This window comes from Gymnodraco acuticeps, unplaced genomic scaffold (genome assembly GCF_902827175.1).
Source record: "Gymnodraco acuticeps unplaced genomic scaffold, fGymAcu1.1, whole genome shotgun sequence".
Classification (NCBI taxonomy): domain Eukaryota; kingdom Metazoa; phylum Chordata; class Actinopteri; order Perciformes; family Bathydraconidae; genus Gymnodraco; species Gymnodraco acuticeps.
In genome coordinates this window covers 605,884-633,784 of record NW_022992085.1, presented here as the reverse complement: position 1 = coordinate 633,784, position 27,901 = coordinate 605,884, and the positions used below count along the sequence as shown (strand labels likewise).

At 39.3% G+C, this 27,901-nt stretch overlaps 2 protein-coding genes across 3 annotated transcripts in view; both read right to left on the bottom strand.

Annotated features, from left to right (window-relative positions):
* Positions 1 to 350: 350 nt before the first annotated feature.
* Positions 351 to 18,097, bottom strand: camk1gb (calcium/calmodulin-dependent protein kinase IGb). Of its 2 annotated transcripts, none has more exons than XM_034202605.1 (13): positions 17,955 to 18,097; positions 16,311 to 16,416; positions 10,945 to 11,070; positions 10,321 to 10,395; positions 10,078 to 10,216; positions 8,799 to 8,922; positions 8,288 to 8,363; positions 6,593 to 6,705; positions 6,415 to 6,493; positions 5,278 to 5,365; positions 3,143 to 3,498; positions 2,375 to 2,468; positions 351 to 1,590 (listed from the first exon to the last, which is right to left on the bottom strand). In XM_034202605.1, the coding sequence occupies exons 1-12, from the start codon at positions 18,082 to 18,084 to the stop codon at positions 2,411 to 2,413; spliced, it is 1,470 nt and encodes a 489-aa protein (XP_034058496.1). In that variant the 5' UTR covers positions 18,085 to 18,097; the 3' UTR covers positions 351 to 1,590; positions 2,375 to 2,410. The 2 variants fall into 2 exon arrangements, with proteins under 2 accessions (XP_034058496.1, XP_034058497.1); XM_034202606.1 differs by lacking the exon at positions 17,955 to 18,097 and adding an exon at positions 17,556 to 17,579.
* Positions 18,098 to 26,649: 8,552 nt separating this feature from the next.
* The window catches only part of mical1 (microtubule associated monooxygenase, calponin and LIM domain containing 1), a 28,335-nt gene continuing 27,083 nt past the window's right edge, over positions 26,650 to 27,901 (bottom strand). Inside the window, exon 25 of the mRNA XM_034202592.1 lies at positions 26,650 to 27,867. Coding sequence (XP_034058483.1) covers positions 27,674 to 27,867 — 194 coding nt within the window. The 3' untranslated portion in view covers positions 26,650 to 27,673. The remainder of the gene's footprint in view (positions 27,868 to 27,901) is intronic.

Sequence of the window (27,901 nt, the reverse complement as noted above, 5' to 3'; positions counted from 1 at the left end):
TTACTGACTTTTAGAATTTGTAAAATATCGTTTAAAATGAGTCTCTTCCTTTTGTTTCCTATTTATTTCTTCATGATCGTGTTAAATAAGCACAACAAATACATAGATGCCAATACAGGAAATAACAAAAATAAATATAGCAAAAATAAAAGGGATAAGAGATAAGATAATACAGAGTAAATGCATTAATAGCTTAACCTCCTCACAATTTAACATTAGCATTGCACTTTGTTTTATCGGATGTACATTTCATTATTCATACAGTGTTTTTTTTAATGGTTGGTGTGGAGTCATTTTTCAAACAAGAAATAGTAAAACTGGAGACCAATAAAACGGCAGAGCAAACTCAATGCAGGTTCTGTACAAGCTTTATTTCTGAGCACACAGGGATCCATCCTAATACATGGACTAGATCAATAACTGCTGATGCATCAACACAAAGCGGAGAAACGGAAAACTGCTAAATAATAATAATCCTTATATTTATTATAGTGCTTTATCAAAGACTCTCAAAGCGCTTTACAAATACACATTACACATACAGATCATACATGTAATGGTCATCTACTGTGGACAATACCCACAGGAGCAAATTCAGGTGAAGTGTCTTGCCCAAGGACACAACGGCCTGACGCAGTGGGGCGGGAGCGGGTTTCAAACTGGAGTTCCCCAACACCCCCTTGATCTGATGATCAAACACAGACCACTGCGCCACCCGTCCCAAATGAAACGCTTACAGCAACACCTATCACAGCGAATATAAATCACACATTATATTCTAGCAGGTTGATGGCATGTGAAAGCTATGAGTTGGCAATATACTTGATACACTTGTGGCATTTACACTGTTGGAAAATATATAATGTTTTTTGTCTGTAGAGCCTTTTTTTAAAAAGGATTTGAAATACATTAGAAATAAAAATATATAACCGACAAGCAATCAACACAAAGAATAAAAACGAGTTTATCCGGATGAGTTTAAATCATTATGGCTTGTTTATATATGTATATATTCAAAGCAGCAGACGTGCAGATTCATATATTCTATTGTGCTAACAAATGTAGTTTTGCAAGAAGAAAGGAAAATATTTTACACATGTATTACAATAATTTATCTTATTGCGTTGTGTGTATTTTCTTAAACATATTCGCAATCTGAATACATCTTGACATTTAATGTGCACTGATGAATTAAACTCCCTGATCAAAACAAACAGGAATTGTGATTTAACCTCCAGAGCTCAGAGACTGCTTCACCATGAAGGAGCTTTAGTCTCTTCAACACTGTCTGAACTGCCCTGTTTACTGAAGCCTAGCGTGTGCATCTGAGTTACAGTGAGGCGTGTGCATCTCAATGTGTGTGTGTGAGTGTGTGTGAGTGTGTGTGTGTGTGTGAGTGTGTGTGTGTGTGTGTGTGGGCTTCTGTGTAGCTTCTTAGGCACTCTTTCCAAGAAAATTAAAACATCCCAGTGACTGTGAGGACCTCGCAGACCGTTAAGAGTCCGTCAGAGGTTCTTCCACTTCTCATCACCGTGCGGGGACCTGCTGATACAAAACAGCTGCATGCTGAGTCAGCACTGCAACACTGACCTGCAGAGGGAGGAAACACACACTGGGTTAGACACACACACACACACACACACACACACGCAATGAGCTGACATTTACACAAAACATGCACAGGACCTTCACATATTGACATTCAGAATGAAATGGTGCACACTCATGGCTGTTTGGATCTATTATGACTGAAGTTGGGAAATTATGTGACATTAGAACTCCATTTACTGAATAAAGGGTCTCAGTTTTCATAATAATATATAAGAAGAGGCTTAATTCTTCTATATAATAAAGCTTATAGTAAGAGCAGGCTTGCCATGAACATCCTCCTGGGTCCGATATTCCATTTCGTTTTTTCTAATTGTATGAGTATTTTCTTTTCTTTCTTTCTTATTTTATTTTGTTCTTATTGTTTTAACTTTTTTCTTATTTATTTGAATTGTATTTAATTATAATGTATTTAAATGTATTTTATTGTATTCCACTCTCATTCATGTTTGCTGATATGAACAAACTGTAAAGCCCCTTGAGACAATGTGTTATTGGGCTATATCAAAACCATTCGAGTTGATTTCATTAAAGACATATTCGACCGATCACAGTAGGAAAACCACAGGTGTAAATATTACAATAAATGATGGCGGAGTGACATGAGGCCGTTTCAGCGTCACACTGCTCTGGAAATCTTGTTTATGTTATCAATGTCACCAGCGGGCCACGTTTGTTTGACTTAGGATAGTTACTTGATCAAATAGAGATTCAAATATAGCTGCAATGTATTTGTATGTCATGAATATGTATTACTTGAACCTACCAGGTAAAATGTCTCCAGGGAAACGTCAAGCAGCCTTCACATGACGGAGCAAACTCCAGTCTGCACCGTCTTAGCTATACGGCTTTTAGCGTAGCTGGAATTAGAAGAGAGAAGTTTAATCAAGATTCAAGGATTCAAGGCTTTTATTGTCATGTGTGCATACAGTAGCTACAGTGTAGTTATGACAAGGTCTTAGGACACAGGCTCCTCCCACAGTGCCACACAATAACACAGATAAAATAGTGCAAGTAAATAAAATGAAATAGAATACAGTAGAAACAGTGCAGAATAGTCTATATACAAGTAATTGGAATATTGATATATTTAAGTTGCAAACAGATGTTATGGATGTTTTTTCTAAAGTTCAGTTTAAAGACCTATCTTTTTAATATGGCTTTTAATTTGGGTTAACTTTAAATTCTCACTCGTATCATTGTCCATGTTTTACTGTATTCTTTTTCTGTTTTGCTTTTATTTTACATTTTCTTTTTAAATTGTTTTATTTGAACATATTATCACTGTAGATGTTTTATCTTGTTCTGTATCCATTTTAATATTATATTAATATTGTTGTTGTGTTTTCTGTAAAGCACTTTGGTGCTATACAAATAAAGTGTATTATTATTATTAATATTATTAATATTATTATTATTATTATTATTATGGCCTGTGGGATGAAACTGTCCCTGAGTCTGGTGGATCATGCATATTTCCGGATGTGATATAAAAAATGTCTAATTTGCAACATCAGATGAAACAGTTATGTACCCGTTGAGGTTGGCGGGCTCCGAGTGGTACACGTTCTTGCCCTGCTCGGCGATGGAGGGCGCGTGGTGTGGGCCGTCCTGGCTCTGAGAGGCCTTCAGGGGGTGCACGTGGCTCTTGGGCTCGATGGGGCTGGTGGGGCTGGTGGGGCTGGTGGGCAGCGACATGTGGGCCGACCCGCTCAGCTTCCCGTTGGTCTGCGTTGGCCGGGGGTCCGGTCTTTCTGGATCCAGGTTCCGTCTGTGTGTCTTGGGAGGGGAGGTCACGCTGATGGCGGGGACGCTGGGTTTGTTCAGGAGCTGCTCAGAGTGCGCCAGCTTCTTCATGTGGTTGATGACCACCGTAGCGTTGTACGCTTTCTGTGAACAAAGACAAGAGGTTCAAAAAGAGATCATATAAGTCAGCCAAAAGTCAAAGTCAACTTTATTGTCAATCTTCCAGTTTGTGTGTACAGACAAAGAGATCGAAATACTGTTTCCCACAATCCCCAATATAAAAACAAATGGATATAAAAAGATAAAATATGTGTGCAAATATTTATAGACTATCAACTTGTGTGAGGGGTTGAACTACATTCATAATTAGTGATTCAAGTAGTTCAAATACTACCTAGTAAACTATAAAGACTACAAACTATTAAGACATTTGATTTATTTTGCATTCAATCTTATCATTGCTTTACTTCTGTTATTGAACCCTCTTTTTCTTTAAATATGAATTTAATATTTAGCTGTATTTTATTGCTTCTAATTAAACTACGGTTTATTTTACTATAAGTATATTTTTGGGGGATTACGTATGCTGTGAAGTGAACAAAGAGAGGAGGTTCAACAAGAGATCATATTTACTATCAACCTGAGTGAGAGAACTTCTAGATTTAATTTAAAGTTAAACTGCATTCATCATTTGGGATACAAGTAGCTAAATTACTACCAAGTAAACTATAAAGACTACAAACTATTTTTGGGCTGGAAAAATAAATAATAGTTGTTATTGAACCCTCTTTTTGTTTAAATATAAATCAAATATTTCATTTTATTGTTGCTTTACTATTCTAATTAAACTACAGTTTATTTATAAGTGAATCATTTGTGTGGGATCTTTTTGTGGGGATTATGTATGACCTTAATTAATTTGAAACTCAATCGACTGTCATTTTTTACTAGCATTTAACATTTTCATTGAGGTATTGTTAAATATTCGTATCATATACATTGACAACTTGATTTTTTTCTTTGGTAGTTTAAACTAATGTTTCTATGAGTTTTAGTTGGATAGCTTTGCTGTAGTTCAACTGTAGATCAACAGCTTTCTTAACCCTCCTGTTGTCTTCGGGTCAATTCTGAACGATGTACTACTTTCATCAATCGTAACTTTCTTGTTTTACATTCGATTGCATTAAGGCTTCATGATATCCTTCACATCCTTTTTGAACATACAATCTGATCACCACTTTCATTGCATTTTGGATGATTTAGTCAACTTTGTAAAACCCATGGTGTTCCCGGTCAAAAATGACCGCCATAAAGAAAAGGAATTAGTAACCATCCGGATCAGATAAAACACACACACACACTCTAGATGTGTCCCCCTCTTATGTGCCCAATCCCCCCATGTGAATCACACCTGGCACAAACACACACAACAATTTGACACATTTCCCGCTCTTATGTGCCCATCCCCCACATGGATCACACCTGGCATACGCAATACATGTTCAGTGTCTATTCTTTGTATATTAACTGCAGTTTTTCATGTATACCAGTAGTCTGATATAATATTTATAGTTTGAAAGGGTGTTAAATTAAAGTTGGTGATGATTAATGGTTTTTGTGTTAATGTAATAGCAGTTAAAAAAGGACCGGTCAAATTTGACCGCGAACACCAAAGTAAGGGGGGGAAACGAAGGCAATAGAAGGGTTAACACTTAAATCTACTGAAGCTTACACGATGTTCCTGCTGCACTCCAGACATTAGGTTAACTTCTTAGTCATTGTTCCCTGTTATACAATGAAGTGCCCAATCAGCACTGATTGCCGAACAACATCTTATCGAACTCTTTAATCAGGAAGGATTTCGGTAGGCCCCCGATTAATCCTCTGAATTAGATCCTCTCATCAAGGCCCTGAGAGACTAACCTTCCACTTGGACTTGGCGAAGTTCTTCTGGATCTGAACGCTGACAGAGAAATAGATGTCCTGGCTCCGCGCCGTCTTTCCAATAATCCTGAAAACAGATGACGAAACAGAACGGTTAAATATATTTCCAGGTAACGCTAATCCGCTGTGACCTGACACTGTGAGGATACTCTCCTGTAATAGCTGTTTATTTTGGTTGTAGTTTCACTTAGATGTCATAAATCTAACATGTTGTACTGTCCTTTGTCGCGGAACAACAGCTGCTATTTGGGGTTACTTTGAGATTTGTATAACTTCAAAAAATAAATGTTTTGTTTTATTTTACCCATGATTCAGTAGTTTAAAGACGATGTATTGTGAAAATAACTGCCTTTATCACAATTTTAACTATACTGCAGGGAATTATTTACTACTATTGTAAAAGTCATTTAAGGGTAAAAGACGAGACGATTTAAGAGTTTTTAGGAATATTTCGAAGAAACCCTGTGTTTTAATTACTTGCCAATAACAAACTATTAGTGTCTTAATCAATATCCAGAGACAATGAGGATGAGATGCCTCTTTTACTTGAGCAGTTTAGAGATTATAAATAATTTACTTTATTTTCCTGCTCATGCAAACATTAATGTCTGCATGCAGGGCTAATAAAGAAATATATAAAACCCTAATACACATTTTATTTTAGGCTCACTAGTATTAGTATTAGTAGATAACTAACAAGAGAACAAATAAACACAAAAATATGTCAAGAAATGTTTAATAATCAATAAGCTAGAGGTTTTCAGTTGGAAAAGCACATTAATGTATTCTATGTTTACCTTGCATTATATTTCAGATTTGGATTCAGCATATTTTATTTTCCATTAACATTACATGAAATGGTAATGTGTCTTTGGCACAGACAGATAAAGCAACATACACCATACACAGTACAACACACACTTCACACACAAACGAAAAAATTGCATCTTAAAGTGACTAAGTGGTTGTCATAATAAAAGTTCTTCATGTGGTTTATTTCCCCAATTATACTGAATGATAAGATAATGGAAATGATCACCACAGAGTTTGAGTGAATGTCCCTAATAACCAATGTGTGTATAAACCCCTCTGTGGCTGCTGCTGATGGAGACTCACCAGGGATGTCTGAGTGCCATTTCAGTGGAGAAGCGCAGGCTGGGAGTTTTCTGCATCATGTTACGGATGAAGTCTTTAGCTGCGGATCAACATGTGACACGTGTTAGGGCTGGGTGAATGCATAAATCAGCTGCAACAGGCTCTAAATTATATATGTGTTGATGCTCAGTGTAAATACCAGATTCAGAAATATCATCCCAGAAGGGCGAGTCGAACTCATACTGCGCCTTTATGATCTTGGAGAACAGTCTTGTCTCGCTTTCTTCGTAAAAAGGGGGATATCCACAGAGCCTGAAACACAAGCATTCAGTAAAGCTGGGAACGTGTTTATTTCAATGCACACTTAATGTAAATAATATCCTACTTTTAAAGCTGTAATTTGGCCCTTCGTAGTGTTTCATGACAGATAGTCTATGTGTATCCTTCACTGTCAACATGCATATATGTTACTTCTTAGTTCTGTTTTATTTTCTATTTAGTGATCTTATGTAAAACAGTGTGAACAGTAGATGCTCACTAGGGTGGTGCTATAACGTTACCCTGCCTCATTGTGCTAACTGTGTCATGCATGACTGGCAGAGGCTTTTAATCTTGAGATCCAATTAAGAAAGAAAAACCCGGAGCTGATTTACAATCTTAAAAGTCTATTTGCATATATCTCTCTATCTTAGTCTAGTTATATGTGCCCACATTAACCCTCCTATTGTCTTCGTTGCCCCCCCTTACTTTGGTGTTCGCGGTCAAATTTGACCGATCCTGTTTTAACTGCTATTACATTAACACAAAAACCATTAATCATCACCAAATTTCATTTAACACCCTTTCAAACTGTACATATTGTATCAGACTACTGGTATACATGAAGAACTGCAGTTAATATACAAAGAACAGACACTGAACATGTATTGCATGTGCCAGGTGTGATTCACATAAGGGGGGATTGGGCACATAAGGGGGACACACATCTAGAGTATATGTGTGTGTGTGTGTGTGTGTGTGTGTGTGTGTGTGTGTGTGTGTGTGTGTGTGTGTGTGTGTGTGTGTGTGTGTGTGCCAGGTGTGATTCACATGGGGGGATTGGGCACATAAGGGGACACACATCTAGAGTATATGTGTATGTGTGTGTGTGTGTGTGTGTGTGTGTGTGTGTGTGTGTGTGTGTGTTTTATCTGATCCGGATGGTTACTAATTCCTTTTCTTTATGGCGGTCATCATTTGAACACCATGGGTTTTACAAAATTGACTAAATAATTCAAAATGCAACGAAAGCGGTGATCAGCAATTGTATATGTTCAAATGTCTACTGTGAAGGATATCATGAAGCCTTAATGCAATCGAATGTAAAACAAAAAAGTTATTGTAGTGGCTATTTGTCAACAACAATAAAACTTCAAAAGGCCACTGAGGCACCAGGTATAGTGGATCTTACGCAGATCATGAGTTGGTAATGAGTCCATTGTCCAGACAAGGCATCAACGTTTTTGTGGTATTTATTAGCTTCACCTTGGCTAGATCAATACAGCATAAGGTGTTGAAATGTTTGCTGAACTCAGCCCTGATACTGGTAACAAACCATAGACCTTCCCGGTGCCCACTGACTGCTGCTGTGCCCTGACTGACTTCAATAAACCCAGCTGTGTGCCCAAATTGACCCATCACCTTCAAAATAAAAGCATTTGAGCTGGAACACAACTTAACTTAAATAATATGGCTGTAAATTAATTAATTCTACAAAACAAAAAATAGCAAATAAATACATTAAATAAATGTGAAAAATACTGAATAGCTTCCACAGTTATGATTGATGGAAGTAGTAAATCGGTCAGATTTGACCCGAAGACAACAGGAGGGTTAACAATGGCGTTATACTTACAAGATGTAGGTGATCACTCCGATAGACCAGCAGTCGACCGCCTTGCTGTACGGCTTCTGGGCCAAAACCTCAGGCGCTGGAAAACAAGAACACATTTGTTGCTTTTATTAGGCCTGCATGCAGAGAAAACTGTCTTCATATGGACACTTCTGTGTGTGTCCTATATTCCCTCAGACCTATGTAAGCCCTCCCACCATCACAAAGTCTTCATACACTGATATGCTGAAGTGAGTCTCTAGCACAATGTGTTAGATATTACAGAAATACTGACATTTATTTTACTGGACTCAATTTGTATCTTCATGGTTTATTTAACTTATTGCTTTGGATAAAAGCATCAGCTAAATAAGACAACATGAGATAGGATCAAATCAGATTTCACAGCGAAAAATAATAATAAAACAACAATAATAAAATATTATTTATTTAAAAAATACAATACAATTAAAGGAATAAAACTTGTGTAAGTGACAGTATAATATATTCAATTAAACTTCGCCTGTCTCCTCACCTACGTATCCCGGGGTGCCGCAGGCGGTGGACATGATGTCGCTGTCCACCATCTTGGAGAGGCCGAAGTCACCGATCATGATCTTGGAGTCCTCGTCCTGACTGTAGTACAGGATGTTCTCCGGCTGCAGGGACACACACACACACAGCAGCTCTTCACACACACTCATGACCTCAAAGCAGTTCTCCTGTGGTGCAACAAAGCCTCAAGATGCTCTTTTGCTGAAAGTGACACGGCTGGATTTGTACCACGAATTCTGGGAAATACCGTACACTTATTTGCTTTCTTGCGTTTGATATGATAAACTTCTCATTTCTTTTTTCTTTTCTTTATTAAGGAGTGCAGATTTAACAGACAATACAACCATTTTACACATTTCCTGGTTTTGGTTTTCTTATTACAGGAAATAGCACTACGACCCCTCTTTTGTTACATATAGGGAAACAAACAGAACCCTTCTTTCAATTTGTACTACTCTCATTTCTGTACGGGAAATGTGACGCTACAAACATTTAATTTGATGCACTATTACTTAATGTTTTTCACTTTTGTTAAGCACTTTGAATTGCCTTGTGTTGAAATGTGCTTTATAAGTAAACTTGCCCGGCCTTCTACGATTCAATCTTTGACATCATTTGGTATATTTGAGAACACTTTGATCTCCTATCTTTTGGTTTCACATGTTTAAAGTGACATTAAAGGACATCTGTGCTTGAGTACTTTGGGGCACTTAAACAGTTGTATTTATTAATTATCTTTGTGGTGCCTTTTTCCATTCAACTTTGACATTTTTGGTTACTTTTGTTTATGTTTTTATCAAGGGGCTTATCTTTACTAAATATACTTGCATACACATTGTAATATAAATATCTTGAAATGTGGCTTCATCCCAACGACCCAACTCAAATCCAGCACCAGACACTTTTTACGCTGCTATGGACAATCTTGCACTAATGTACATTTCCCAAAGATATTGAAGTGACTGTTATTTAGTATATATAGATTGCTGTGCTTTTATTCATGTCTTAATGTTTGCATATGTATAATTGTGTCTGTTGATTGTGTATATATAGGTATATACATATTTGTATACATATTTGTATGTTTTGTATTCGGGATTGTGGGAAACGGTCTCTCTGTCTGTACACACAAACTGAAAGATTGACAATAAAGTTGACTTTGACCATGCTGTTGTATAGAAACATGTTTTAACCTTGGTGATTGAAAGTGTCGTAGCCGAAGTGAATGTAAGACTATTGTTATATTATCTGATTTCTACCTTCAGGTCTCGATGCACGATGTCGTTCTTGTGCAGGTAGCTCACGGCGTGCAGCACCTGGCGGATCACGCTGCTGGCGTCTTTCTCCGAGTACACCCCCCGGTCCAGAATACGGTCAAAGAGCTCTCCGCCTGCAACACTGAAGAGAAAACACCACTGCCATTCAAATGTGATCGAATATCCCTGTTATTCTTTTTTCTTAGCTCATCTGCTCATTTAAATAAGAATGTAAAGGACGCTCACAGCTCCATGACGAGATAGTAATGGGTCCGACTTTCATAGAAATCCTCCATCCCCACCACATTGTCGTGTTTGATCCTGAAAAGAGAAACGAAAAGGTGCCATCATTAGATCAGATAACATTAGATAAAATAAGATTACATTAGATAAAATAAGATTACATTAGATCAAATAAGATTACATTAGATATACTTCATTGATCTTATATTGGAAAATTATTTTGTTGAAGTAGTTTGTAGAAAAGCCATTGCGCATGATTAAAAAATTAAAATAAACAGACAGTAAATGTCATTTGATTAGACGACATCAGATAGAATTACATTACACTTTATTATGTAAACTTTATTTATCTAAAATTGGGAAATTGTGTAACATTGCAAATGAAGTAAACAGTAAATATAGACATATTAACAATAGAAAAGTATATATCTATAGAGTACACAATTAAAACATGTACAGAATAAGTAAAATAGCACTGTAAAAGATTAAATAAACTATAAACCCACAACATAATTGACATATTTTAACATAAACAACAGAAATGGATCAGTGTGATTCCTCTGCACACTGACTACTGAGAGAATACGAGATGTTTTGACGCTGATTAAAAATGCAAACGTTAATTACCTCCTCAGCACGGCGATCTCGTTCTCCAGATGGAGGTCTCTCGTCTGTTTCTTCTTCACACACTTCATGGCAAACAACTTCCCCGTCTTCTTCTCCTTCACCATGAACACCTCTGAGAACGCCCCGCTGTTCATCAACACACAAACACAATGAAAGTGAGTTCTTGATGATGCCTTCACTGACCGCTTGAAAACATCAGAGAAAGGAAGAACAGCAGGAGAAATTAAGCTTCACTTCTATTAGAATCATGGGATTGTAAATAATATATTTGGACAAGAACAGTGTCAGGGAATAATTTCCATAGATGTTTACGTTTTGCCCTCTGACGCAGATGCACAGCCTTGGGCAGCATGCTATCTCCCTTAAGGAGGGGCTGCCCTAGTGTGAGTGAAACTTCTTTGCAGCAATGCAGAGCCAAGGCTCAGGAAAGGATGGAAGCTGGAGCGGCTTTAGTCAAACACTGTTATTTATTGAGAGTTGAATACGGCCGGAGAGATCACAAAGTATATCACACTTTCATGTGAGCCACCTAGCAACACTCTAAAGACAAAGGGTAGAAACACAGATAGATATATCCTTAAAGGAGTGTCCTAAAAAGCCCGCCTTTCCTGCCTTAATCATTACCAGACATTGGAACAAAGACCCGTTGTGCCAAACTTCTCACCCACAGGAAGTCAGAGAACCTCTTGACCTGTGTCCTTCTCACATTAGGAGTATATGCGATTTAACGAAAAGCATATCTTTGTGATTTAACAGTTTCTCAGAATAGCTGAGAAACTCAAGACACAAAGAGATCGGATTAAAATATTCTCTGACACCTAGCTAGTTGTTGTTGTTACCAGTTTGTGACCGGGCAAGTGTCAGTCAGAGATAGATATTGTTGTGGGACACCTGGAACACATCCTTCTCGGGGTGTAGATGACCCCGAGCCATAAGCGACGACACATGTGATTCAGTGTCCTCAGCTGTTTAGTCTATCTATTGAAGAATGTTGATTATTAGACTCTGAACTAGTTAAAACCTGGAGCTACAGGAGGGGTCTTCAGAATTGATTGTGTGGTCAGACCGTGGCATGTCTTGTGAATTCTCCGGCCGAAGCTTCAAATAAACCCCTAACCCTCTCCATCGTGTCTCTCTGAGTCCTGTTTCCAATTGCTACAGAAGTTTCCCCCACAAACAGCACATAGTAGTTGCCTCTTAATGGACCTACTTTCCATTTTTCTCAGCCAATCAGAATGTCTTCCATGCTTTCATTTCTCTATTGTGTTTATAGGTCAAATGCAAATGATTTTCAAAATTGTTATCTATTTGCAAGCCTTAAAATACATGAAAGTCTTTTTGATTTAGTGTAATGTAAGTCCCATTAGTCTGTATAGGTAAATGTTAAACTAATTTAACATTTTAGAAGAGACTCAGGCAGATAATTGGATGAAAATATGGATACGACTTACGTTTTGTCCATTCAATATAGTGCTGATGAAATTAGCAATTTAGCTTAGCATAAGGCCTGGAAACAGGGGGGAACAGCTCGTCTATATACATTCAAAAACCAAATGTAAAAACTAGAACAGTGTGTGACTTTTTCCCCTGTAAAACCATAAATGATGAGTTTAAAAGGTGCTGGTAGGCAGGTGTGTGTTACAATTGTACATAACCAAGTTAGCCACATTACATCTTCACACTCTTACAGTGTTTACAATGTTTCCTGTTGTTCTTCTACACATTTGACAGTTTCATCATGTCATTTTTCCGCCGCCTTGCGCCACACAGAGGTGGAAACGGCCTTGGAGCGAATACAAATAAACACACGGCAGAAATAACAATATCAAGGGATTCAATTAAGCTGCATTGAAGCTCTCTGTGGATTAACCAATCACACGTCAGAGGCTTATTATGCTGCTCTGTGTCCCTGCTATCTTCAGAGTTGTCTGGGAATAGTTGTTCTACCTGCGGGATTAGGTGCTTTATCCCTTACGCAAGGGAACAGAGAGTTGGGGAACAGGGTCAGAGACTGAGAGAGATCTGAGGAACACAAGCTGCAGCAGGGCGGGGGGGGGGGGCTGAGAGCAGACAGGTGTCACTCTGCCTTCTGGGTGGTGATGACCCTGACCCTGAGGCATGATGGGAGGTTATCTAACGAGGAGAGACAATCCCCCGCTGGACGATGTCAGTGTATAAAAAGTGAATTTTCCCTGGTGGGATATATAATGAAATGTCCTCTTCTTGTTTTTCTTCTTCTTTAAAAATAACTGTGTTCTTTAAAAACATGGTAGTGCTTCTATTGTACGCCACTGCCTTCAAATAAATCAAATAATTATTCATATCTTGACTGCACTTTTATTTTTTGGATTTTAAACCTGTCTTATTCTATTTTAGCTTGTTTTAATTCCACTTGTTCTCTTGATTTTTTATTTTATAATGGGTTTCGTGGCAATATATCTTAATGTTTGACTAAAGATCAGTGATCCAGTCAATGATTTGTTGGAAAATCACACAAAATACCAGTTGTATAGAGTCATTATAAGCATATCGTTTCTGAGAAATAAAAATGCAGCTAGTTAGTCAATGTTAAATGTTTAATATTTATAGTTATCTTGTAGAACTTGAGCTTGTTATTCCTGAATACTTGTTCAGTTGATTTAATTAAGCAGAGCATGTACACATTAACCTTTTTAAATATGAAAACGCCATGATCTTATTCACGCTTCTTTCCATAATCAGCCACACCTTCAGTTGTTTCCGGAGAGATAATAAACACAGAGTCTGAAATGTGTGTGGTCAATTGAGAGCTGATTTTAAATTGAATTGATATTTATTTAAATAGATTTGAGAGATACCAAAATATTCACACCCTTAAAAACAGCCTGACTGCTCTCAGGGAGGCGAGCTGTCTCTCCTCTTCATCACCGCTCTTCACATCCCGTTGCCCAACTGATTTCTCCGTGGTTACAACATCTCATTTTCTTCCGCGGATCTCCTCGAAGCTTATCGTGTCTCTCAAGAGAAATCATCAATCAAGCTAATACCAGACAGAATGTATACATATATAAATATATATTCAACACAAAAGACAAAGGTTAATAACACTACTGGAGTGTGTAAAGTGGGACGCTTAAAATTCACAGATGTTAACGAGAATAAAATTGCTCTGTGCTTTTTGAGAGGTGAATTCACCCCTGAAGAGATTACCCTGATTGCCAGGAAACAATGATGTTGTTGTTGTTTACACTGTGTGTGTGTGTGTGTGTGTGTGTGTGTGTGTGTGTGTGTGTGTGTGTGTGTGTGTGTGTGTGTGTGTGTGTGTGTGTGTGATGAGGCCCGAGGGACAGGCTGTGTTTGGTGTCCTACGCAATCTCCTGTCCCTTTTGGATTAGCTTCCTTTTTATGATGATGGAAAACAGAAAGGGTGTCTCGGAGATCAGGCGAAACCGCAGGAGAGTTCACGGTTGACACCTTTAAAGAGGCCTATTGTGCTTTTTGGGTTTCCATTTCCTGTAGTGTGTTATATAGGTTTTTGTGCATGTCAATGGTCTGCGGAGCCAAACACCTTTCTCTCCCACCCCCCCCCTGCCTGAAACGCCTCCATTGTTTACTTCCAGAACAGAGTAACATCACTATGTAGCATTTCACTTCTATTAGCTAGCGCTCAAACACATTGTATGTGATAGGCTAAGGGGCGGGGCATCTATAAGCGGTTGATCAATCACAACAGAGCCGGCCAGCTAACCAATCAGAGCAGACTGAGCTCTGGTTTCAGACGGAGGGTGAAAAGAGGTGCTGCAGCACAGGCAGTAAGAGAAAAATAAAGAGCTTTCTGAACATTAAAGACAAAATAATATAGGTCACAGTAGAGGCAAAATTAATAATAATTATTCATTTGTTAGATGAGGTGTCGGAGAAATAAACTAATCACAAGTGTGTTCATATATCTTCGCCTAGTTTTCCATTACGCCTCCAGAACTGTTTTGTGTTTGGGGAAATCACCGTTATTGCTGCACACTAATTGGACCACATATTATATCATGTCCTGTGCTGGTTAGGGGCCTCGCCCCCCCCCTACTCTGCAATCACCGCTGCTCTGGACCATCCTCGGCCCTCGGCACATATCGCTCTGTTTACACACAGCAGCAGCAGCAATCACTCCATCGCTCCTTTGTTCACAGTCGGCCTCTGAGCAGCTGTTCCCCAAACACTCGAGAAATCCTCCAAAAGACCTGCTGAGTTCACTTCACTGAACTTAGGTCAGGAGACTGTTAGCTAAGACTGTGCACAGTTTACATGGTGTAAAGTACATCCATCAAGTACTGTAACATGTAGAGGTACTTGTACTTTTCTTGAGTATCTCCATTTTCTGAAGCATTGTACTTCTACCCCACTAGAATTCAGAGGTAGATCATTTGCTTTTACTCCATTAAACATGTTTAATACTTTTAGTCAATGTGCCTATATTGATTACTGATGCAACCTATAATCAATACTTAAATAGGACTTTAGTAACACACATGGTTTAAATTGACAATGGGTCAATCTGCATAATAAGTTATTTTACTTTTGGTACTTTAAGCATATTTTGATGCAAATACTTTTTGACTTTTACTTATTTGAACACTGTACTATTACTACTTGTACATAAGATAAAAATCTACAGTAAACACGTCTTCCAGCACTGCTGTTTTGTTTATAAAGTGTCAAAATCTAGCTCAAATTTGGCATTCTTGCCTAAAAATGTAACTAAATAATAAATAATGTCATCAAAATATAGTATTCATTATCTCAACGTTAATCAACTTATCAATTATTCAACTGCAGCTCAACTTGTTTTGCAACCAGATGTTTACATTTCTCCTTTCTTTTGTGAGTCTCACAATTCAAGGAAACTTTAAAGAAAAAAAAGTCAATTTTTAAAAGACAGATAGATTTTTGGGATTTGTATTGACCTGCTTAGGTGACTCACAGAACACCATGAGAACACCATGAGAACACCATGAGGACACCATGAGAACACCATGAGGACACCATGAGGACACCATGAGGAGACAGACAGACTAACCCTCTCACAGGCAAAGCATCTTGTTGACTAAGTCCTCGGTAAAGTAGGCCTCAGCATGTCAATCCAATCATCTGTCCTCAGACTCAAACAGCATTTGGAGGCTTTATCGTCACGGCACGTGCAAGTCAGAACACATGGGACACTGTGATCGACTTCAATATCTCTCAAACTAAACCTCCAGAAATGCTAAATATTCCCAGAGGTACCACTGAAACATCTCTGTAGTGTTTACAACAACTGAACAGGAAAGTAAAACCAGTCCGCTCAATAAATATTACGTTTATTTGAACGAATGAATAGTTTTCAATGTACTCACGATCCCAGCTCCTCCATGAAGTCGAACACCTCCTGGATGTCGTCGATGACCTTCATCCACTCGCCCTCCTGTCGACACATCTCTGCGCAGACTTCAACAGGGACTTCTTTTATAAAGAAGAAGAAAGATAACACATAAGGTCCACGTCCTAATCATAATCAGAGATTATTAAACAGTGTTTAAATGATGGATGCAGGTGTTGGTGCGTCAGAGGACGAGCTTTCTTTGTCTGGATGACAAAAGGTTGGTTTAAAATCTTACAGGAATTGATAAAGCTGTGCAAAGCCAGGCCAACTGTACCAGGTGTAAATGACAGCATAGTGTATGAATTGATAATATGTCAGAAGTCAAACAAGGAGAAAAGTAATAAGAACCTGTTGCATTGATCGTTTTCTGTTGCATCGTCAAAAATGCATTGAAAATATAATAATTAGCTAAATAAGCTATCTGCACAATTAGGATCATCACACATTATTGTGCAAGAAATTTGATTCACTAATAAACATTAGGATTAGGAGGGAATTATCCAATAAAACTACATGTCCTGAGGAGGATTAGGAGCACTTTAAATGAGCAGGTTACCCAGTTTTGTTTCCTGGCCTCTTTTCTCTTATATGTAAGGGATTTACTCTTGATAGAGACCTGACCTTGTTACAGGTATAAATAAACACCAAAGTATAGCCTCAACAATTCATATGCGTTACAAATGTCTTCAAAATGTACTTGTATACAGTAAAAGCCCATAATACATGAATATAAGAGCAACAGATGAGCAAAGAAAATCTGACATTTACATTTTTGAATCCCACTTTCATTTATCTTCAAGTCAATGCATACAGTAACTCAGATGATGCAGCTGAACACAATTAAGCGATTAAAAAGATTATTATCCCCACATTCAAACAATGTCCATACACGCACACGCGCGCACACACACACACACACACACCTGAGGGTATGCTGTTTCCGCGCACAGCACACAGGTCTGGCACCTCTGGCTCTCCCGCAGTAATTATTTCCTTCACAGCAGCAGTGTGTTATTCAGCAGAGCAGCTCACGACATGCACACACACTAACACACACTCACACAGCCATGCAGAGAAATGTTCAACAGCACATGCAGCGATGCAAAGCTCATTTGCAGTCAAACCATGCAGCAGGGATGCACATCTCAGTGCAGTGTTGTTGTTTTGAAATTGCGCAAAAATTCCTCCACGCTCTCTCCATACAGTCCCTTTCTCTTACGTGCAAGCCTTAGAGTCGAGTCGTGGTTTTTTTTTCCTGCACCCTGACGCACAAACACCAGTCAATGCAAGGAAATGCTGCTGTGATTGACAGTGGGTTGCAGCACCTCCTTTCTACTCTAACGCTACCAGAAACACCAAATTGGCTGCAGGATCTGCGGAAACATCACTCTGCGGCAAAAACGATCAGAAATTCAGACCAAGCTCTCACGCCTGAGCGAAAACACCTTACACAAGTTTGGACTCATGCATGATGGATGTTATAGAGGAGAAAAACTAGAACAGAATACAAATAAGGCAACACTGGCGTACTACTTTACTCCGAGCTGCTGTTAAAACCAAACAACAGTTGTTTCCAGGTCTACTTTAAAATCAAAAACGATTCAGATTTGAGACTTACCCAGAGACTCTGCGCTGGAGGAGCTCCGCTCTGACTCTCCTGCCAAATGCTCTGCGAGGTCTGGACGGATTACTGAGTCTGGGACATCACAAGAGGAGCTACCTGTTGTGGAGTCAGAGATTACATCCATGGAGAGGGGGAGGGTGGGGGGGGCGCACTGCTGCAGAGATCCGCGCAGCAGCCACAGGTGTATACAGAAAACAAAGCGTGTTGCGCAGAGATGAGCAATATTTCTTTCAAAACGGCAAGATTCATTCATAACAGCAACATGTGCACGCGCATGCGCAGATACACGCACTTGAGTTTTGCACGTTTCAGCCCCATGGTTTCAGCACAGCATTGATGGTTGATAGTCAACCAGTGGTGGAAGAAGTACTTATATTTAATACCATTCAAAATCTTAAGTAAATTAAAGGTATTGGCATATCAATATACTTGAGTACCAAAAGTAAGAGTACTGTAAGAGTAATTGCACATTTCAGAAATATAAATATGAAATTAGTATTATGATTATTGATGCATGAATGCGTTCAACACAGCTGGTAAATGTGGAGATTACTTTAATTACTAAACTGCTTCTGGATTTGTTAACCTTTCATATATGTGAATGTTGATTGATTGATTGATTGAAAAGTTTATTAACAGCTTGTATATTGGGTACAGTACAGTACAGCTCAAAACATACAATTATTAAGGGGATGCAGACCAGAGAAAGACTTTCGTCTTGTTTACATCAGGGTCCCCCATTTCCAATTCATCATGTCATTTAAGACATATAAGACATATTTGAAATACAGATGGCTTATTTACAATTTACATACAGGTGGTTTTTTTACATACAGATTGCTTATTTACAATTTTCATTTTAGATTTCGTTCTAATACATCCTAACCGGACATTTAAGACATACCAAGTCTACAGATATACAGTCAGTAACAGAGTCTAAAATGCGAGTATATACATAGATGGGGGGGGGGGGGGGGGGGGGGAAGCTGTCCATTGAACGACAGGTTGAGATTTGTACCATTACCGGGGCCAGTTTTGCAATGCTCTCCCCCGAAGGTGCTCTTTAAGAGAGGTTTTGAAGGTAAGTATAGTTTTACTTTCCTTACAGTTGTGGGAAGAGCGTTCCACCTTGATGTGGCATAATTGCGAAACGTGGATTCCCCCTTTTTTGTGCCAAATCTGGGTTTCACATGATTTGTTGAATGTTGAGTTTTTTGTTTAAAAGTAATGCCTTACAAATGTAGTGGAGTAGCAGTCTAAAGTAGCATAACAAGTGCAAGTTCCTCAACATTTTATGATGTACTTCATAACATTCCACCACTGTCAACATTAATTGCTAGAATCCACTTCAAAACAATGGTACTTGCGTACCATGCTGCGAATGGATCTGGCCCTTCCTACATCCAGGCAGTGGCGGCGCCAGGTTATGGCTGGGGTAGGCTACAGCCATACCAAGAAATGGTTTAGCCCTACTTTAGCCCGACCATGAAAAATTATGTTAAAGTAAGTAAGCATGTTGATAACTCGGATTGCGAAAATCTACCGGTCGTGTCCACAACACACTGAGTCTGTCTCTCTCCCTCACTCTCCTTCTCTCCCTCTCTCTCTCCTTGTCAATTCTATATGCCAACTTTTCTTGTTTCTGCCGCTGCATAGCATGTTGTAACAACGTGGAATTAGCAGAATAGGCTATTGTATTGTTTAACTCACACCTGTTGCTCTCGATGTAATTTAGCTGATAAAAGGAGACTAATAAAAGCCTCACGCGTGCGTTTCACTGTCAAGGGGTGCGATATAGCGTGTATGTAATTACATTACAAATACTGACTTGAGCCCCACCACTGTATGGGTTAGCCCTACCATAGATTACCCAACAAAAATACTCTGGTGCCGCCACTGCATCCAGGACATGGTTAAACATGGTTAAACTGTACACTTGTGCACTTCGCTCTGCATCAGCCGAACAGCTCACTGCACCCTCACTGCGAGGGGGACCCAAGTTCCCATCAGCAAAAACACGTGGGTTTGCTATCCTGGCTCCAAAATGGTGGAATGAGCTCCCCATTGAAATCAGGACAGCAGATAGCTGGCACATCTTCCGGCGCAGACTAAAAACTCATCTCTTTCGACTCCACTTCGAGCGATATAATTACTAACAAAGAACTGCTAACAAAGCACTTATATACTAATAAAGGACTGGCTTATCTAAAGCCAGTTGAGTAGCACTTGAAATGTTTGGCTCTGAAACCTGATGTAGCCTACTTATGATTCTGTTTTCTTCAAGGTTGTATCTTCTTGGTCGAATGCACTTATTGTAAGTCGCTTTGGATAAAAGCGTCAGCTAAATGCAATGCAATGTCAACATTGGTCAAATATACCTTATCACATATATTCAAGTATTGAAGACCTACTCAGTTACATGTTAATGTAATCTAGATGCAATAATTATCACCTGAAAACCCCCCAAAAAATCACATGAATCTCTTATCAATTAACTATATAGCTTTAAATGTTTATTTAATTTCAATCAAACTTTTATTGTTTTTAATTTAATTTAATATTTTAAATGTATTTTATTTGTGTTTTTATAACATATTTTTATTTATTTATTTGTGTTCTAATTTAATCATTGTTTGGGACTTTGGGCTTCATACAAATAAAGTAATACATGTAAATGATTAGAAGTAGGCAACCTGTCAATATTTGTTTTGTCTTTAAAGCCTTTTCAAAAGAGCCTGCCCTAATATAAAGGTGTGGCGAGAACTGTCGATGGAAAGGTCTTTGTAAAGTTGTTTTCATATGTCATTACACATTTCACACCGAGGCCACAGACTGGGATGACCGCAGCATTAGGCTCTAATCATGTTACAGTATAAGTAGTCTTCAGAGGCAACTTTAACAGGATTATTTATTAATCTGCACATGTAGCTCATCTCACCTGGGACCTGCCTCACATGGAGGAACAGGGTCAGAGTAACATTTGGTCCTCTGCACTATGTGTTTACTGCAGATAAAGGACATGGACACAGTTTGTGCCCTGCAGAATAATTACCGTCACATATTTCTAATCAAAAGGAACAGCGACAGTGATGTCCTTTAGACAAATGAAAACATGCCGTCAGTATTCTATCCACCATCAAAGGCAGCAGTGTTGATGAAAGGCAGAATACCTGAGGCTCAGGCCTGTGCCGTTCATAGCGTCATAATAATAATATAGCTCAACCTGCTCATCATGTAGTCATGGATACTGCGAGGAGGTTGTCATGTTCATTTATCAGTTTCAGGTATTTTATAACCAGAAGGAGTTGAAGTGTTTTCCTTGAAGAGAGCCAGCGTCAGGCCTGAAGAAGGAAGCAGCAGTTTCTACAACGAGAGCGCCAGGAATGATGACGAAGATGCTGAGTCACAGTTATTACAGAAAAGCAATTAGAGAAACATTTAAGCAGCATTAAAGGAACACTACAAACACATGGTTACAAGTAGAGTCCGGCATTAAGATGCTACTTAAAACCTCTCTATTGTGCTTTTTGGGGCTCTGGTTTCAGACAGAGGGTGAAAAGAAAGAGGTGCTGCAGCACGTATGAGAAAAAAACAAGAGCTTTTTGAACATTAAAGCATGGAAACACTAAATACTAATATCAACTTGCAAATGAACATAATATCTTCTCATTAGGTAACATTCTACTTAATTAAAGACTATACTTGCAATGGAGTAGTTGCAGAACACCTCCTTCTCTTAAGTAAAGGATCTAGGTGCTTATGTCCCCTCTGCTCCTTACTGCCCCGTCCCAGGGATTAATACCTTTCTTCTTCTTCTTGTATGTCACATAAGTGATGTTAAACCAAGCTGCCCATAGTTCTCAGAGGAGAAACAGAACAAACACAGCGCCTCAGGCTCTTAGGATCCATTGCGACTAAATGAAAGTCAACGAGATTAGATTAACAGGATTAGGACATTGTTCAATGCCTTGTATAACGTGATGAGTGACAGAAAAAGACTTCTAAGTAAAAGTGAAGCGCCTTCACATGAAGAAGAGTCAAAGAAGGCTCTGGAACACTCTGCCCCTCCATGTGAGGTCGGACCAGACGGTCCCTAGGGGTTTTTAAATCTATGCTTAAAACACACTTCTTGTCCCTGGCCTTTTAGTCAGAGCGGAGCACGACTCCTGACTTTTCCCTGTGTTTTCTATATATCTGTTGTAATTTATTGTCTTTTATTATGAATGTAGTAATGTGTTTTTAAGTGATTGTAGTATTTATTACATGTACAGCACTTTGGCCCGACCAAAAATCGCTTTTAAATGTGCTTTATAAATAAACTTTGATTTGATTTGAAAGAAGACATTTAGCCTAAGTCATCATATTTAACGCTGTTAAAAAACATTTCGGCAAAAATGAATCAGGATTTAAATCCACTAAACAAAATGAGTTATTTTGAGGTGTTTATAAAGCGTTACATAAGATGATTGAATTGGTTCTGAAGCGGTTCACTGCTGACATAACCGGAGATTAATGTTAGCATGAAACTAGTGACCCGTGTGTGATAACGGCACACAACACATCTCCTGGAATTATTCACCTTCAGGCCTCATTTAATAACACAACAAAGTAGGGCTCATTCTCCACAGAGGCTTCCTAAAATCATAATATCTTCTTAATATTTACAGTAGAATATAATAGTAATATGGGTCCCACAGAGATTAGGAATTGATTGGATATTGTCACAGTGTAAACTGAGGCATGTTGCTAACTGCATTTGCTCAGGCGCTGCACTTCAATACAATAACTTTTATTGAAATATTGCGCTTTAATGCTATTTTATACTTGTGCCTTACTATATTTAGAGAAAAAAAAAAAAAAAAAAAAAATCGTACTTTCTACTTCTCTACACCTACCTGACAGTTATATTTACTAAGCCTTAGACAACACAAGATGACTGTTTAGTTAATAACATTTGTATTCTTTGTACTTTTTATAAAAGTTTCTTTACTTCAATAAAGGCCTTAATGAAAAATAAAAATGCATTGCAATTGTTTAGCATAATTGAAGATAACAATGTACACAAAAAGCCCTAGCCGTATGCAGTGGCGGTTCTAGAACAGTTTACATGGGGGGGCAAAGGGGGGGCAAAGGGGGGGAAAGAGGTCATGCCAGGGTGGCATGGGAGGGCGGACAGTACGTGGTATTTTACACTGTATATAACCTATTTATTGTTAATTCATGCCCTAACACAAGTGTTCTTAATGCACAAGAGAAACAAGGTGTTCAGACAAACAATCGGGTGCCCTTTGAGTCCCCCAAGCTTACCTCAACCATTTTAAATGAAAGGAAACTACAAAATGTATTTTAAAGCAATGAATTAATGGAACAGGTTTTTTTGCATTACAATGTAAAATTAAATATATATTTTGTTTTAAAAAAATTGGTTTTCTTCATATTAGACAGACATATTTGCATGTCCTCACTAAGCATTATTACTAGGGCTGTCAGTCGATTAAAATATTTAATCGCGATTAATCGCATGATTGTCCATAGTTAATCGCGATTAATCGCAAATTAATCGCAGATTTTTGATCTGTTCTAAATGTACCTTAGAGGAATATTTTTCAAGTTCTTAAAACTCTTATCAACATATGAGTGGACAAATATGCTTTATGCTAATGTTTATTATCATTTGAACAATGACAAATATGCTCATGAATATTAAACACAACAACCTCTGAACATTACAAATATTCGCCTCAATTCAACCTGGAACCTCTCATACAATAATACAATACAAATGGTGTGTGTGTGTGTGTGTGTGTGTGTGTGTGTGTGTGTGTGTGTGTGTGTGTGTGTGTGTGTGTGTGTGTGTGTGTGTGTGTGAGATGGATCGTTGCCGCTATGTGCAACTCAAGGCATAGGCCAATGCTCGAACGGGAGCTGCCTGGACGCTGCAATCATGTTGCGCACTATCCGTGCTGAGTGTGCTGACTTTTCGTACAATGTCCCACTGTCTGGCTTCCTGCATAAAGTCAAGTGCTCGGCGCAGTTGTGGCGAAATGTCGCTCCTCTGTTTTCATTTAAACAGCTCCATATCCGTTAGCGCAGCTAGCTAGCACCAGATGCTAACAACAACAACAATGCACGTAAGGTCTCTCTCTCGCTCGCTCGGGCCACACATACACACACCCTCCCGGTCCTCCCAATAGCCAGTCGGTGCCTGCCGGTGAGCGTAGAAGTGTGGTCTGCCACAAGCGGGCGGCAGGAGCGGGGCTGTCAGCATCAGCTTGTAGATGGTATTTTAAACTCGATGCGCTCTGAAACTACGGGGCGGCCGAGGACAAAAAATACACATGCGTTAATCGCGTTAAAATAATTAGTGGCGTTAATTTTTTTTAACGCGTTATTAACGCGTTAACTTGACAGCCCTTATTATTACATATTAATTTAATATCAAACCAATCAAAATGGCCAATTATCCCAAAATGTTGCTGCTAATATAATCACATGATTGTCAACTTTAACTGATCAAAAATAAATTCTGAAAAAATACTTGAATTATCTATGAAATTGCAATATTGTCCCTCAGTTTGTTTCAACCCCGTCACGCCATACCATTTACCCTCCTATTAAAATAATGGATCAGTCCATGTGTGATCTGCATTGAGGGAATTACATCACAAAATTGTCCGTTTCTTCTCTTACCTATATTTCAGTTTTTGTATTTTCAGATTAAGATTGACAAACTCAACATTTCAATTTATAATTAAATACACAAATGACATCACCCATCTCTTCAGAGAGCTACAGGTGACCTGTGCAGCAACACATTTCAATCAATATTTGTCAATACTAAGAGCTGCTAGATTGTGCTGCTGTAATGGAACATGTAAGGAGAATAAGAACATACCATGTGGTCCAGCTGGAGTTTCATCTGCCTCCTGATCCCTGCCTCTGGCCCTCTTTCTGACACTTCATCTTTATTCCTCACATACATTTCTTCTTCTTCACTAATGTCTTCATCTCCTCCTCCTGCTCTGACCCTCCTGGTCTCTTCATCTCCTCCTCTTCCTCCTGCTCTGACCCTCCTGGTCTCTTCATCTCCTCCTCCTGCTCTGACCCTCCTGGTCTCTTCAGTGAACTCTCTTTTCCTCTTTCTGTTCGTCCTGATCACTTCTCATATGTCTTTGTGTTGTTGTTGTTGAATCACTCCTATACTCTGGCCTGCAAGAGTCTACTTGTGAAAAGCACTGGTACAAATGCTTGTATAACTTTACGCGTTAGGGCCATGTAGCCTAGCTAATATGTAGCATATCATATAACATCAGAAAGTATTGATCAAGCGCACACAGGCAGCTGTGTTTGGATCCAGTTTTTACAGTAAAGGATGTATCCTGGTTTCATTGATCTGGCCTCATGGCTGTGATGTGTAGTTTACGTGGATTTAATAGTAGGCTACCGCGTGGTTTAGCAAAGTGATCGATCTCCCAGCTAACGCTGTTTGCGTAGTATTTTGTAACGTAACGCCCCAAACAGCGCCCGTCTGTTAAACGCTATCGATTCAAACGGCAGCGTTTTATTAATATTTAGTTTCAAGCTCTCGTCCTTAGTAAAAAACAAAACTAGTGGAAAGGGAAATGCTCCCAGGGGAAGCTGACCCATAGGTGCTGGGACAGCTCGCTCCCTCTCTCTCTGCAGCGGTGTGAGCCGCGGTCTGTGTGAACGCCGCTCCGCAGTTTAATGCAGGGCCGTAGCTGCGTTTTTAACGGGTCTAAAATTATATTTGAAATGATTCACTTTTAACTAATGTAATGCTTGTTTTGTTGCTTGAGAAGCTTGTGGAAATAGTGTAGGTTTGTTTTAGTACAGTTTTAGGGAAACAAAAGTTAGGGGGGCAGCTGGGGGGGGCAAGGACTACAGTGGGGGGGGGCAGCTGCCCCCTTGCCCCCCCCGTAGATCCGCCCCTGGCCGTATGTTGTATTTACTAATTTATATATATTTGTATTTAAAGGTGGGATAGGTAAGTTTCAGAAACCGGCTCGAGTGCACTAAAATTTGAAAGTACACAGCCGAAAAGAATCCGCCCCTTCCTTCAGACTTCCTTACAGAGCACCTCCTCCAACACACATGAACGTGCAATGCACGCCCAATGACGGCACGCCCAATGAGGGCACGAGATACATTTGTGCGTGCACGAGATGGAAGGCTGACAGACAGGGCGGCAATCCAATCCGTTTAGCCGGCCCGGCTAAATGGATTGGTCGTGCTTTTTACAGTATTACGGCTTCCACAGAAGAAATTTTTTTATGGATTTTTTGTCAAAGCACTTAAGATATTCATTGCTATCGGGATGTTAAGAGCATTCCATGGAATATAACAAAACTTGTATCTCGAGCCGGTTTCTGAAACTTACCTACCCCACCTTTAATGTCATTGCAATAGATATTTGTTTGTACATGCAACTTTTTAAATAAACAACAAAATAAAAAGGCGTCCAGTAAAAGGGAAAAGGTTGGGCATTACTGATGGAGAGGGACAAGTGTGCACCCTGGAGGTTAGCAGGTAGAATAGCACGAGCATTTAAACTATATATAACCACAGTACGGTGCTGCAGATATATAAAAAAGGCCAATTTGTCCAGTAACAAACGAACACCCCAAGAGGACTGGACGAGCATCACAATCATTATCAAAAACATGAAACATCAAAGTGCATGATCTTTATTTGATATAATGTGAAGGGCCGTCCAGGTGGCGGCAGAACGATGAACGTATACGGCTCTTTTCACAAACAACAAAACAGCCTTTGTCTGGATCTCAGCTATTCTGCCAGCACGTGAATAGAAACACCTACAAAATGATAAAAGGTATAGCGTTTATAAATACATGAAGCAGCTGTTCAGTCTGTTTCTCATTCGCCTTAAAACCCCCCATGTTTGTATAATAAACCACCAGTTTGAGAGCAGCCGCCGGTGAAAACCAAACTCTGACCCAAGAGGACTGAAGCGTCGACCCCTGAGATTAAAATCCAACGTGCAATCGGGAAAAGGACATGTTGAACAGCAGGTAGTGGCAACAAAACTCTGGATGATAAAATGAAATCATGAATTTATTACTTCTAATATTTTAAACTAGCTCTTTTTTTTGTCTCCATCTTCATATATAATTTATTCAGTATACAAACAGTTAAACGTAGATGATGTCATTGTGAACAGTAGCACTTATTCATCAAAGTATTTTTAAAAACTCCATCCATCCTGTGCTTTTGTTAAAGGTCTTTATCTAAGGCTCCATTACCTGGATCCCCAATGTGGTTTTGTGATGCTGCTTAGTCCTGGCTTTCCACATGTTTCTGGCACCAACACCAAACTGATCCCAGGTTCTGTTTGGATCACTTTCTGTGTGATGGATGCAGCAGAAGATGAGCGGTCCATTTTCTTTTTCTGCTGCTGCTGTGACCCCACTAACACATCAGGTAGGGCTGAGCCACAGAGGTGTGATGCGTCATCTCAGAGCCTCAGATCCCCAGGCGTATGTCTCCCTCTAGGGGCCGCTTTGCCCTTCACTCCTCTGCCCCATAAGCCTCACCTTTTTCATCCTAGTCGTACAAAGAGGCGCCACTTGCCACCGCAACAATCATCTTTGGCTTTGAAAAGTCACGAAGCAGCACATACAGTAGATGTGAGGTCATCTACTGCAGGGCACAAAGAGGTTCATGCCGAGTTTGCCTTACGCCCAGTAGACCTGAGCTCCTGCCTTGGAGTGGCGTTTGGCCTCCATGATGGAGAAGGCCTCCTGCTCCTCTCCGATCTCCGTCAGCCTCTTCTCCTCCAGGAAGGACACCAGCGAGTCCCTCATGTCCACCACATCCAGCATCTGTTGGAGGACCCGCTCCTCCTCCGACTGCTGCTCGGGCGTCTTGTCTACAGATTAAATAATGTATCAATGACAATGTGA